Here is a 14397-nt window from a genome sequence, read left to right on the forward strand (position 1 = left end):
AGTATAAAAACCCCTTGAGGGTTGGAGTACATGGGCAGTCTTGCACTTTAGTCAGCATTTGAGAAGCAAGTCCAGTGTCCGCTCCTGCAGAGCTGCCATCCAGACACACTACCAAGAAGCCGAGGTGTCTCAGGCCAGCTGCCTGACACCCAGGGCAAGTCAGGAGACTAAGCCCCCGAGCAGAGGTCTACTGTCCGGACTCAGCTCCATCTTACCCAGCCCAGCCTGAAGTCACTACCAGGGTGTGAGCAACCTTTCCTGCGGACCAGCTATCTCCCACCAGCTTTCCAGCTCTGCTGAACCTACTGATGTTAGGCTGTTGCCTCCTGTTCGAGTTTCAATAAAAAATGTGAGGTGATTTGCACATCGTGCCTCCGTGTGATCCCTGGATCAGGCTACTTCACCATCACGGGCTCCCCATCCTCCATCACCCAGGCATTCCCATATACTCCTCAGGGGTTGCCCCAGGGAGAAACCCCCTTCATCAGCCTCTCCCTCCATATTTCTTGCACATACCAATGGCTGGAGAGCTGCCAGGCTGTAGGCTCGTCCTCCGGTCCCAAAACCAAGCACCGTGACCATAGCGTGCCCAAGGCCGCATAAGCCAGACACTCTGGTATTCTTACACTTTGGGTCTACAGCCACCCAAAGAGAGGCTAGGGTGGTGGGGGATGTTGCACTCCCATCATCCCTCACCCCCAGAGCTCACAATCTAATAACTGTATCTCACACAATGAGGCCAGTTTTCTGTCAAACTTTGCACTTTCTTTTAGGCGCAAACTGCTTTACACAGGTATCTTTGCTTTATTCAGGTGTGTTGCACGCCCAATGTTAAAGATACAACAAAAAAAGCGGTGCACTCTGTCGGGGCAGGAACCCCCAGATTCATCAAGAAAGTGCACCAGAAATCCTGAATCTGGCGCCCCCTGCACACTACACAGGCAACTGCACATAGTACAGACTGCACTGTTCTTAGTAAATGTATCACTCCCTTCATCCCTCACCCCTGGAGGTCACAATCTAATCTCCCTATGATACACAAAGCTTATCACTCCCATTATCCCTGACTGCAGGAACTCACAATCTATTCTCCTTATAACACACAATGGGGCTCATTTACTAAGGGTCCGGGGACCGCGATTCCGTTGGGTTTCCATTTTGCGCCTAATTGCCCTGGGATTTTGGCGCATGCGATCGGATTGTGGCACATTGGCGCTGGCTTGCATGTGACCGAAATCGGGGAGCGTGCCATCGGACAACCCGACAGATTCAGACAAACCGTGGAATTTAAAAACGGAATTGTGTTGCACAATCAAGCATTTACATACACCAGGAAGAAGAAGGTGAACTCCGACGGATCTCAACGCGGAAGCGAATCACGGCAGACCCAAATCCTCGTTGGACAACGCTCCGCGGTATCACGACAGGACTGGGTAAGTAAATCTGCCCCAATGCATCACTCCCATCATCCCTCACTCCCAGAGCTCACAATCCAATCACTGTATCTCTCGCAATGAATCATTCCGGACCCCAGGAACTCCCAATCTAATTTCCCTACCACACACAATGGGGCAGATTTACTTCCCCGTTCCTGTCGCGAGTCCATTTCCCTGCATCTGTCGCTTCCCCGCTGAGGTCCGGTGGAGTACACCTTCTTCTTCCTGGTGCACGTAAGTGCATTGTCTTGCGACAAAATAAAGTTAAATCCCATGTCAGATCGTCTGATGGCACAACCCCCTGATTTGTGCCGAATGGAAACAGCGAAGCTGCGACAGAAAACAATTGCTTGCGACACAATCATGGCGCAGACACCTGTTAAATACCTGTCACATCTGCGCTATCCCTGAAAACGTCTGATGAAAGTGCAATCCGCAACCGTTAGTAAATGAGCCCCAATGTATCACTCCTATCATCCCACACCCCCGGAGCTCACAATCTAATCTCACTACGATACACAAAGTGTTTCACTACCATCATCCCTGACTGCAGGAACTCCCAATCTAATCTCCCTGTCACACACAATGGCCCACATTTCTCATTAGTGATGGAGTGTGTACTATTGTGCAGAGTGCTGCAGATTATTGAATACTGTAGCGCGGTCCTGATGAATGTGTCACTCCCATCATCTCTCAGCCCTGGAGCTCATCACTGTATCTCACACATTAGGGTCATATTAAATGTTGAATCCACAGTTCACACTGACACTGCCGGGTGTGCACCCTGTGTGATCATTCTCATCTATAGTGATTCTTTGTCCTGCAGATTTGTATCTGATATTTCTGTCTTCTGTCAGTGAATATAAAAATTATAAATGACATCTACGGGATCCCTTTAAGACTCTGAAGAGCGCTATCTACATCAGGCTAGAGGATCCCTTTAAGGTCTGTGGTAATCTCTGGGAGTGCTATCTATATCAGGATAGAGGATTCCCTTAAAGGAAACCTACCATGTGATTTGATGCATTATGAAGCAAACATACCTTAATAATGCTGTAGCTACACTGATGCAGGATCATATGGTGGTTAATCCCTGAGCTGAGCGTTTTTGCTGATAAAACAAATATAACATGATGATAATGAAGCTCTGTCGCTTCTCTGGCTGCTCCAGTGCTTCTCCTACCACGTGAGTTATTTTCTGCAGGAGATGATGATGTAATCCCTGGGTTGTGCCTGAAGGCAGAATAATCAATTGCTGCACCCTCCCCCAGCTGCTGTGTATGAGTGATCCAGCTCAGGTTGATTAGTCATGTCTTGACTAACCTCCATTTATATTTAGAAGCTCCGTGTAATGTGTTTATGTCAGCCAGCCTGACCCAGCTTTGCCAAAGTCCTGGATGTTATAATAGTTTTTTCAGGAAAACCACTCAACTCAGGGATTAACCAAGATATGATCCTGCATCAGTGTAGCTACATAATGTATACATAAGGTATGTTTGCTTCATAATGCATCAAATCAAATGGTAAGTTTCCTTTAAGGTCTGTGGTAGTCTCTGGAGAGCGCTACCTACATAAGTATAGAGCATCCCTTTAAGGTCTGTGGTGGTCTCTCTGGGGTGTCCGGAGGAGGAGGGGGCTACAGGGAGTGTGACTTTGTTCCTATAAGACAATGCATTGTGTGCGTCTCTCCTGCACTGATTGGATGTCTCGGCTCCGGTGGTGACGCTCTCGTGGAGCAGGTCGATGTCCTATTCAGGCGCCCATCATCCGTGAGCACGGGGTTTGTTGCCTGGAAACTGTATACGAGACCGTATCGCTCCGCTCACATTCCACGTGTGACTTCAAATATAAAACACTGGAGAGTTCAGAGCAGACGAACGCACAACCTGGAGACTGCAAGAGGAAAGATCAGGAGGACCGGCTCCTCAGGCATCTACAGAACATAAGGACCGGCTACTCAGGCATCTACAGAACATAAGGACCGGCTCCTCAGGCATCTACAGAACACAAGGACCGGCTCCTCAGGCATCTACAGAACACAAGGACCGGCTCCTCAGGCATCTACAGAACATAAGGACCGGCTCCTCAGGCATCTACAGAACATAAGGACCGGCTCCTGAGACATCTACAGAACATAAAGACCGGCTCCTGAGACATCTACAGAACATAAAGACCGGCTCCTGAGACATCTACAGAACATAAGGAGCAGCTACTCAGGCATCTACAGAACATAAGGACCGGCTCCTGAGACATCTACAGAACGTAAGGACCAGTTACAGGGACATCTACAGAACACAAGGAGCAGCTGCTTAGACATCTACAGAACATGGGGACCGGTCACAGGGATATCTAAAAAAAACACAAGGACTGTTCACTGGGACGTCTACAGAGCATGAGGACAACTCACTGGGACATCTAAAGAACATGGGGAACCCGTCACTGGGACATTGTGAACATCATGACCAGTCACTCAGACATCTAAAGAACATAAGGACCAGTCATCGAGACATTTAAAAAACACGGAGAACAGCAACAGAAGCTGAGGACCAGTCCTTGAGACACCTACAGAGGGTGAGTTCCCATCCCTGAGACACCTACAGAGGGTGAGATCCCATCCCTGAGACACCTACAGAGGGTGAGATCCCATCCCTGAGACACCTACAGAGGGTGAGATCCCATCCCTGAGACACCTACAGAGGGTGAGATCCAATTCCTGAGGCAGCTACAGAGGGTGAGATCCCATCCCTGAGGCAGCTACAGAGGTTGTGGACTGTTCTCTGAGCAATCTACAGAAGATGAGGTCCAATCTTTGAAATATCTACAGGAGCTTAGGTCTTAGGAGATGAGGACGAGACACTGAGAGCTCTTCAGGATGCCTGGTGATAAGATCCAGACATTGAAACATCTAGTGGATATGCAAGAGATGAAGTTCAGTTGTTGAGACATCGTCAGGAGATGAGGTCCAGTCACTGGGACATCTGCAAGGGATGAGGTCCAGTCACTGAGACATCTACAGGAGATGAGGTCCAGTCACTGAGACATCTGCAAGGGATGAGGTCCAATCTCTGAGACATCTGCAAGGGATGAGGTCCAGTCACTGAGACATCTGCAAGGGATGAGGTCCAATCTCTGAGACATCTGCAAGGGATGAGGTCCAGTTATTGAGACATCTGCAGGGGATGAGGTCCAATCACTGAGACATCTACAGGAGATGAGGTCCAGTCACTGAGACATCTGCAGGAGATGAGGTCCATTTATTGAGACATCTGCAGGGGATGAGGTCCAGTCAATGAGACATCTGCAGGAGATGAGGTCCAGTTATTGAGACATCTGCAGGAGATGAGGTCCAGTTATTGAGACAGCATTGGACTATTACATCTGGACACTGCTGGAGTTTCCACTGACTTACTGGGTTGGATCTTGGATTTCTTGGTCCTGTTTTGGGCTGTCAATGGCGCTGGGGGAGGGGACGCTCAGTGAGATGTTGAACCTGTCGTGGGAGGACATTAATGGCAGCGACCTGTGGAATGAGAGCAGAACCAATGAATCCCTGGTCAACCGGACAGATCCGGGACCCCCGCCGTTCCTCACAGACGCCTGGCTGGTGCCCCTCTTCTTTGCCCTCATCATGCTGGTGGGATTGATAGGGAACGCTCTCGTCATCTACGTCGTCTCTAAACACAGACAAATGAGAACAGCCACCAACTTCTACATCGGTAAGTCATTGTCCCATCTCCGGGTTCAGGGTCCAATCTCATGGCCAGGTTTATTCCTGGGTCCCAAACTTGCAAGTCTTTATTTAAATGTCAGCTATTGCTCCCTGCTGTCAGCCAGAGATCACTATTGGTTTGTAAGCTCATGTGTCGCAGCTCCTGACACCACTCTATGGCAAATTTACTTAACAAATTTACTACCCTGCGCCAGTTTTCGGTCTGACTTTGCACATTCTTTTCAGTGTAAACTGCTTGTAGGCTCTGCTCTATACCCAACACGAAACACATAAAGGGCCGCCCGGTGCAGATTTGAAACGTGCAGCACATTTATCATGCAGAGTCAGACAGTACTGTGCTGCAGAAAGTAATAGATTGTATCCCCCCTGTACAGTCTCCTCTCCCTGGGATGTAATGGCTGATAACAGAGAGTAATAGATTGTATCCCCCTGTACAGTCTCCTCTCCCCGGGATGTAATGGCTGATAACAGAGAGTAATAGATTGTATCCCCCTGTACAGTCTCCTCTCCCCGGGATGAAGTGGCTGATAACAGAGAGTAATAGATTGTATCCCCCCCTGTACAGTCTCCTCTCCCCGGGATGAAATGGCTGATAACAGAGAGTAATAGATTGTATCCCCCCTGTACAGTCTCCTCTCCCCGGGATGTAGTGACTGATAACAGAGAGTAATAGATTGTATCCCCCCTGTACAGTCTCCTCTCCCCGGGATGTAGTGACTGATAACAGAGAGTAATAGATTGTATCCCCATGTGCATTCTCCTCTCCCTGGGATGTAATGGCTGATAACAGAGAGTAATAGATTGTATCCCCCTGTACAGTCTCCTCTCCCCAGGATGAAATGCCTGATACCAGAGAGTAATAGATTGTATCCCCCCTGTACAGTCTCCTCTATCCAGGATGAAATGGCTGATAACAGAGAGTAATAGATTGTATCCCCCCTGTACAGTCTCCTCTCACTAGGATGAAATGGCTGATAACAGAGAGTAATAGATTGTATCCCCCTGTACAGTCTCCTCTCCCCGAGATGTAATGGCTGATAACAGAGAGTAATAGATTGTATCCCCCCTGTACAGTCTCCTCTCCCCGGGATGTAATGGCTGATAACAGAGAGTAATAGATTGTATCCCCCCCTGTACAGTCTCCTCTCCCCAGGATGAAATGGCTGATAACAGAGTGTAATAGATTGTATCCCCCCTGTACTGTTTCCTCTCCCTGGGATGCAATGGCTGATAACAGAGAGTAATAGATTGTACCCCCTGCCCTTCTCCCTGTCCTTAAATAGCTGATAACAGAGAGAGGTACTCATGTATATTATTATGGGGCACATTTACTTACCCGGTCCAGTCGCGATCCAGCGGCGCGTTCTCTGCACTGGATTCGGGTCCGGCCAGGATTTAATAAGGTAGTTCCTCCGCCGTCCACCAGGTGGCGCTGCTGCGCTGAAAAGCATTTTAACGCGCCGGAATTCACCGAGGCCGTCTGAGTGAAGGTAAGCGGGTCCCGAGCGACACATTTTCGGTTCTTAAATGCGGCGGTTTTTCCGAATACGTCGGGTTTTCGTTCGGCCACGCTCCCCGATTTCCGTCGCGCGCATGCCGGCGCCGATGCGCCACAATCCGATCGCGTGCGCCAAAATTCCGGGGCAATTCAGGTACAATCGGCGCAAATCGGAAATATTCGGGTAACACGTCGGGAAAACGCGAATCGGGCCCTTAGTAAATGACCCCCTATATGTTGTAGTGTAGGTAGATGGGTGCGTTATGTGATGTTACCACTAGGTGGCAGTAAGTCACTTCCTTATATTATGATCTTTCTATCCTGGATCCTGATGCACTGAGCTGGTATTACAGCAGGGGGCAGTACAGGCTACACGTGTACATAGTGAACAGTCACAGGGAGCTGCAGTGTAATGTATAGTGAATGGAGCCTCCTACCATCTTTGGAGTAACTGATCCTCAGTGTTGTGTAGTAAAAATGATAGGGGCAGTGCGGCTCCCAACGGCAAAGGGTTAAATCTCGTTCTTCCGCAGCCCACGATGGACAATACACGGACACTTGTGCCACAAATCTATTGTTTCCTAATGGAGAACAGCTGCAGTGTAAAGCATGGATCCAGGATAATGACATTGACTGACAGCAAGCAGATATTTATAAAGACTATGATGTTCTTCCCTCCTCAGCTAACCTGGCCTCCACCGACATCATGTTCCTGCTGTGCTGCGTGCCCTTCACTGCCACCCTTTACCCTCTGCCCAGCTGGGTCTTTGGAGACTTCATGTGCAAGTTTGTGGCGTATCTCCAGCAGGTGAGAGGTCGCGGCGCATCCTCATCACATCTCACATAATATTTCCTTATAGTGGACAGATACAGAGCTCTAAATCCCCTGAAATTACAGCCGCCTCTAGGGGGAGCTCTCTGTATATCCATATACACACCTAACAATGAAGTCATTAACATGGCCACATTCCACCACTCGCCACTAGAGGGCGCAAACGAGACAACCCGCTACATGTGTAACAAGTCCTGAGCTGTGAGGACTCTTCTATCTATACATCTGATTATATGTATATAACATCTCATAGATACAATAGGCACAAGGATCAAAACTAGTGCAAACTGTGGCGTGTCCAGGGATTGCCGCCCCTTCTTCATCTGGCGCCCCCTGCAGTGCGGGGGAAGTGTCACCATCCTTGTTGTGGAGAACCTTTACCATGGAGCATGAAATATAATCCTGCTGAGCCGCAGCAATAAATGTGGCGCACTCTTCCATCTCCGCACTGGACGCACCTTTATGTGCAGAATTTTGTGGCGCATCGGATATAGCGCAGCCACGACACAAAACTGGCGCAAGCACTTTCATAAATGTAGAGTCACCGTGTGATTGGTTGCAGGTCACAGTCCAGGCCACGTGTATCACCCTGACGGCCATGAGTGCAGACCGCTGCTATGCCACGCTGTATCCACTGAGGTCACTGAGGCACCGCACCCCCAGAGTGGCCATGATGGTCAGCATCTGCATCTGGATAGGTAAGAAGGCAGTGTAACAGCTTCCTCCTCCTGTGCAGTCACTGTGTGCCGTCTCTTCCTCCTGTGCAGTCGCTGTGTGCAGTCTCTTCCCCCTGTCTATTCCTTCCTGTGAGAAGTCTTCTCCTGTGCAGTCTCTTCCTCCTGTGTATTCCTTGTGTGCAGTCTCTTCCTCCTGTGCAGTCGCTGTGTGCAGTCTCTTCCTCCTGTGCAGTCCTTGTGTGCCGTCTCTTCCTCCTGTGCAGTCACTGTGTGCAGTCTCTTCCTCCTGTGCAGTCACTGTGTGCAGTCTCTTCCTCCTGTGCAGTCACTGTGTGCAGTCTCTTCCTCTTGTGCAGTCCTTGTGTGCAGTCTCTTCCTCCTGTGCAGTCACTGTGTGCAGTCTCTTCCTCCTGTGCAGTCCCTGTGTGCAGCCTCTTCCTCCTGTGCAGTCACTGTGTGCAGCCTCTTCCTCCTGTGGAGTCACTGGGGGTCATTTACTAAGGGCCCGATTCGCGTTTTCCCGACGTGTTACCCGAATATTTCCGATTTGCGCCGCTTGTACATGAATTGCCCCGGGTTTTTGGCGCACGCGATCTGATTGTGGCGCATCGGGGCCGGCATGCGCGCGACAGAAATCGGGGGGCGTGGCCGAACGAAAACCCGACGTATTCGGAAAAACCGCCGCATTTAAAAACCGAAAATGTGTCGCTTGGGGAGCGCTCACCTTCACCTTCTATGGGATGGTGCATTCCGGGGCGTTAAGATTATTTTCGGCGCTGCAGCGCCACCTGGTGGACGGCGGAGGAACTACCATCTTAAATCCCAGGCGGACCCGAATCCTGTGCAGAGAACGCGCCGCTGGATCGCGAATGGGCCGGGTAAGTAAATGTGCCCCACTGTGTGCAGTCTCCTCCTCCTGTGCAGTCTCTTCCTCCTGTGCAGTCACTGTGTGCAGCCTCTTCCTCCTGTGCAGTCACTGTGTGCAGTCGCTGTGTGCAGTCTCTTCCTCCTGTGCAGTCGCTGTGTGCAGTCTCTTCCTCCTGTGCAGTCACTGTGTGCAGACTCTTCCTCCTGTGCAGTCACTGTGTGCAGTCTCTTCCTCCTGTGCAGTCGCTGTGTGCAGTCTCTTCCTCCTGTGCAGTCACTGTGTGCAGCCTCTTCCTCCTGTGCAGTCACTGTGTGCAGTCTCCTCCTCCTGTGCAGTCGCTGTGTGCAGTCTCTTCCTCCTATGCAGTCGCTGTGTGCAGCCTCTTCCTCCTGTGCAGTCACTGTGTGCAGTCTCTTCCTCCTGTGCAGTCGCTGTGTGCAGCCTCTTCCTCCTGTGCAGTTGCAGTGTGCAGTCTCTTCCTCCTGTGCAGTCACTGGGGGTCATTTACTAAGGGCCCGAATCACGTTTTTCTGACAGGTTACCCGAATATTACCGTTTTGCGACAATTTTCCCTGGGTTTTGGCGCACACGATTGGATTGTAGCGCATCGGTGCCGGCATGCACACGACGGAAATCGGGGGCATGGCAGTCGGGAAAACCGCCGTATTTAAAAATAAAAAAGTGTCGCTTGACACGCACTTACCTGCACCCACCAATGGATCGTGAACTCCAGTGAACTCCGACGGACTTCAGTGCAGCAGCGACATCGGGCGCACTACCTTAGTGAATTGCCGGAAGACCCGAATCCTCCACAGAGAACGCGCCACTGGATCGCGACAGGACCGGGTAAGTAAATCTGCCCCACTGTGTGCAGTCTCTTCCTCCTGTGCAGTCACTGGGGCACATTTAATTACCCCGTCCAGTTGCGATCCAGCGGCAGGTTCTCCGACACTGATTCGGTCGGGATTCACTAAGGTAGTGCGCCCCATGTCCACCAGGTGTCGTTGCTGCGCTGAAGTCCGCTGGAGTTCACCGGAGTTCACTATCCTCTTCCTGGGTGCAGGTAAGCGCGTGTCAAGGGACACTTTTTTTAAAAAAAATGCAGCGTTTTTTCTGAATCCGTCGGGTTTTCCGATGCCGGCGCCGATACGCAACAATCCGATCACATGCGCCAAAAACCCTGGGCAATTCAGGGAAAACCGGCACAAAACAGTAATATTCGGGAAACCCGGCGAAAAATAGCGATTCGGGCCCTTAGTAAATGACCCCCACTGTGTGCAGTCTCTTCCTCCTGTACAGTCACTGTGTGCAGTCTCTTCCTCCTGTGCAGTCCCTGTGTGCAGTCTCTTCCTCCTGTGAAGTCCCTGTGTGCAGTCTATTCCTCCTGTGTAGTCACTGTGTGCAGTCTTTTCCTCCTGTGCAGTCACTGTGTGCCGTCTCTTCCTCCTGTGCAGTCACTGTGTGCCGTCTCTTCCTCCTGCGCAGTCGCTGTGTACAGTCTCTTCCTCCTGTGCAGTTGCTGTGTACAGTCTCTTCCTCCTGTGCAGTCTCTTCCTCCTGTGCAGTCTCTTCCTCCTGTGCAGTCACAATGTGCAGTCTCTTCCTCCTGTGCAGTCACTGTGTGCCGTCTCTTCCTCCTGCGCAGTTGCTGTGTACAGTCTCTTCCTCCTGTGCAGTTGCTGTGTACAGTCTCTTCCTCCTGTGCAGTCTCTTCCTCCTGTGCAGTCTCTTCCTCCTGTGCAGTCACAATGTGCAGTCTCTTCATCCTGTGCAGTCTCTGTGCTGGAGGCTGCTCTCTGGCCATAGTATCTCCCTGGGTAAACACTATAGCCCCCCGTCCCTCTGTCAGCTCTTCCTGGCAGCCTGTGTGCTCTCTCCTGGGGCAGTGCTGTGTACAGTGAATCTCTATGTCATCCCCTCCCCCCGCAGGGTCTCTGCTGCTCTCCACTCCCATCATTCCCTATCAGAAGATTCAGCTCGGCTACTGGTACGGCCCGAGGACTTACTGTATTGAGCAGTTTCCCTCTGATGCCCTGAAGAAGGCGTGCATCCTCTACCAGTTCCTGGCCGTCTACCTCCTGCCGCTGCTGACCATCTGCCTGTGCTACTCCCTGATGCTGAAGAGGGTGGGACGGCCGGTGGTGGAGCCCATGGACAACAACTACCAGGTAGCGGAGAACGGTGTGCTGCCCCTCCCCCATATACAAACAGTGTGCCATACTGCAGTCACAACCAAAGCTGCATTTACAATCTAGTGGAAAGTCTATATCGATGCACAAGCGAGAAAAATAATTGGCGCAGAAAAAAACCCCACACACATTGTGCATTGAAGTGATCGCCAAGCGCAGGTAATCAAGGCACAGCGCAAGGGAATCTACCAGCAGTTTTGACCATACAAAGCTACAGTCAGTGTTAGGCGTTGTCCAGGAGGAGCTGTGGAATCACACATTTTTATATGTTGTTAGTAGCAGCAGGACTGTGAAAAGTTACAATCCATCTCTGCAGCTCTGTCTTTAAGCCTGAAGAGCTTTCTGCTCTCTGCAATGTGTTGATCCACAGCCCCTCCTCTCTGCTCTAGGTAGAAGCTGTATCAGAAATTTAATTGGATACTCAGAGCAGGGGGCGGGGCTGTGGGACAGTACATTACACAGAGCGGAAAGCTCTTCAGGCTGAAAAATTCGGTCGGAAAACTTGCTGAAGCTGCAAACCTGGAATAAGATTTCACTTTCCACAGCCTTGCTGCTACTTACTACACTTACGGGTGCGGTTACACCTCAATCCAGGGCCTGTGTATAGTACTGCCTGCACTTGGCTTTGCATTAGTAATGTCCAGTTTTTGATTGAAATGCTGTAACAGAGAGAGAACCCATCAGACCGGTGCAGAAACTCTGTGTATCAAATATTCCTGTGCTCTAGTCTCTCCGTGGAATAAACATCTCTAAGACAAAGAGCTAACAAATCACTGACCACAATGAGACCTGAACCCTCAGTCTTTTGTAGTCAGACCCTAATGGATGAGCAGACTGGGGGTCCGGATGCAGGAAACTACGCTGCCTATGAATCCTCCCCTGACCTGAATTTATCAAACGTCTCTGGTGACTCCAAAAATCAATGAATCAATCGATAGACAATGGGATAAAATACTCAAACAATGATATTGGGGCACATTTCTGCAGTGTCCTGTGTGGTGCACAGGGGGCGTCAGATTCAGGATTTCTGGCGCCTGTCCTTCATGAATCTGGCGCCTGCTGCACTGCTCCGACAGAGTGCTCCAACTTGATTTTGGTGCACCTTCAACATAGGGTGTGCGACACAATTCTGTCGGACTTTGCATGCTAAATGTGGCGCGCGGTCCGACTGAGCACCAGAGCGCCCCCTGCAGTGCAGAAATTTATGTCGCATGCAGAATAGTGCAGCCGGACACTTCTTAAATACATGTGCAAGCAGTTTGCACTCAAAAGATCGGGCAAAGTCCGACAGAAAACTGGCACAAGGACCTTAGTAAATGTGCAACATTGGGGCTCATTTACTAAGGGCTCCGCGGCCGCACTTTCCTGACTTTTTCCGTTTTGCCGGGATTTAGGCGCATGCGATCAGATATCGGCGCCGGCTTTCACGCGACAGAAATCGGGGGGGGGGGGGGGATGGGGGCTGGTCGACGGAAAACCCGAGGGATTCGGAAAAACCACAGAATTTAAAAAACGAAAAATCAAGCACTTACATGCCCCTAGAAGAACCAGGTGAACTCCGGCGGACCTCGTCGGACCTAGGCACAGCAGCGACACCTGGTGGCCATCGGGTGCATGACCTCAGTGAAGTGCCGGAAGACCCGAATCCTCGTCGGAAACCGTGCCGCTGGATCGCGACAGGACCGGGTAAGTAAATCTGCCCCATTGTGTCACCATACTAAATATTAGACCTCGGTATTATGAAGCACGATTATATAAACCGCATAATTAATTACACAATAACTTGCTGGCTGTGGAGCAGTTCCCTGCACAGAGCACAGCAGTGTGAGTCCATATATCACAGTCCTGCTGCTACTAACAACATACACAAAGGTGTAATTACCCATCTCTCCAGGGACAATACCTAACACTGGTTTATGCAGCTCTGGATGTGAGTGCAGTACAGAGCATGATTGTATCTAGAAGTATCTGAGACTTTGTGTGGCTCCTCCTCAGGTGCAGCTTCTCTCTGAGAGGACCATCGCCATGCGGAGCAGAATCTCCAAAATGGTGATCGTGATCGTCCTGCTCTTCACCATCTGCTGGGGCCCCATCCAGCTCTTCAGCCTCTTCCAGGGATTCTACCCCGGCTTCCAGGCCAACTACGCCACCTACAAGATCAAGACCTGGGCCAACTGCATGTCCTACGCCAACTCCTCCATCAACCCCATCGTCTACGGCTTCATGGGCGCCAGCTTCAGGAAATCCTTCAGGAAAGCCTTTCCCTTCATGTTCCGGAGCAAAGTGCGGGACGGGAGCGTCACCTCCGGGACCGTCCACAACGAGATGAAGTTTGTGGCTATGGAGTCCACCAACCAGGAGGTGAAGTGAAGGGGTTAAATGAGCCCAAGGAAATGACCAAAGCATTGTGGGACAGGACATGACAAGTGATACATTGTAACAACGAACATGTAACAAGTCATCAGGAAGATTCACCCACAGCCTGAGGGGGGGGGGGGGGACTGAGGGTGCCCCATGGTAACCACCTGAGTGAAGTTGGCCCCCCCACCTTGTTCAAATCAAACAAAATTGGTGTCAAACGTTTGTGCTACGTTTGTGCTGGTTTGTGCAGCAGAAATTTTCGTTTGTGCCACTATCGTTTTTAAGATTTTAATGAAAGTTTCCAGAGGTCATCAGAGGTCAACCAGCCCCCCCACATTGCCCAAATCAAACAAAACTGGTGCCGAACAATTCTGCTACGTTTGTGCTGGTTTGTGCTGCGCAAATTTTTGTTTGTGCTGCTTTTGTTTTGAATATATGAACAAAAAATGAAAGTTCAAAAGTTCAAGCAGCCCCCCCACATTAACCGAATCAAACAAAACGGGTGTCAAACGTTAGTGCTACGTTTGTGCTGGTTTGTGCAGCAAAAATTTTCGTTTGTGCCGCTATCATTTTTAATATATTCATACTTTTTTGCAGAGGTCATCAGAGTTCATTTCTTCCAAAGTACAATGGGGGTCATTTACTAAGGGCCCGATTCGCGTTTTCCCGACGTGTTACCCGAATATTTCCGATTTGCGCCGATTGTACCTGAATTGCCCCGGGTTTTTGGGGCACGCGATCGTATTGTGGCGCATCGGCGCCGGCATGCGCGCGACAGAAATCGGGGGGCGTGGCCGAACGAAAAC

The 14397-nt window shown here is 50.4% G+C and overlaps 1 protein-coding gene across 1 annotated transcript; it reads left to right on the plus strand.

Moving 5' to 3' along the window:
• The first annotated feature begins 3125 nt into the window (after nucleotides 1-3125).
• Nucleotides 3126-13784, plus strand: LOC140104276 (G-protein coupled receptor 54-like). Its single transcript, XM_072127746.1, has 5 exons — nucleotides 3126-5152; nucleotides 7348-7472; nucleotides 8059-8194; nucleotides 10971-11209; nucleotides 13226-13784. Exons 1-5 carry the CDS (start codon nucleotides 4888-4890, stop codon nucleotides 13598-13600), a joined length of 1140 nt encoding a protein of 379 aa, XP_071983847.1. The 5' UTR covers nucleotides 3126-4887; the 3' UTR covers nucleotides 13601-13784.
• The last annotated feature ends 613 nt before the right edge of the window (nucleotides 13785-14397 follow it).

Source organism: Engystomops pustulosus, chromosome 10 (genome assembly GCF_040894005.1).
Source record: "Engystomops pustulosus chromosome 10, aEngPut4.maternal, whole genome shotgun sequence".
NCBI classification, from domain to species: domain Eukaryota; kingdom Metazoa; phylum Chordata; class Amphibia; order Anura; family Leptodactylidae; genus Engystomops; species Engystomops pustulosus.

What these genes read in the sequence shown, in the direction of transcription:
- LOC140104276 (XM_072127746.1), top strand. Translation starts at nt 4,888, where the DNA reads ATGGCGCTGGGGGAGGGGACGCTCAGTGAGATGTTGAACCTGTCGTGG. An exon ending in AGCCACCAACTTCTACATCG is followed by an intron (nt 5,153 to 7,347) that starts GTAAGTCATTGT and finishes TTCCCTCCTCAG; the next exon opens with CTAACCTGGCCTCCACCGAC. An exon ending in TTGTGGCGTATCTCCAGCAG is followed by an intron (nt 7,473 to 8,058) that starts GTGAGAGGTCGC and finishes GATTGGTTGCAG; the next exon opens with GTCACAGTCCAGGCCACGTG.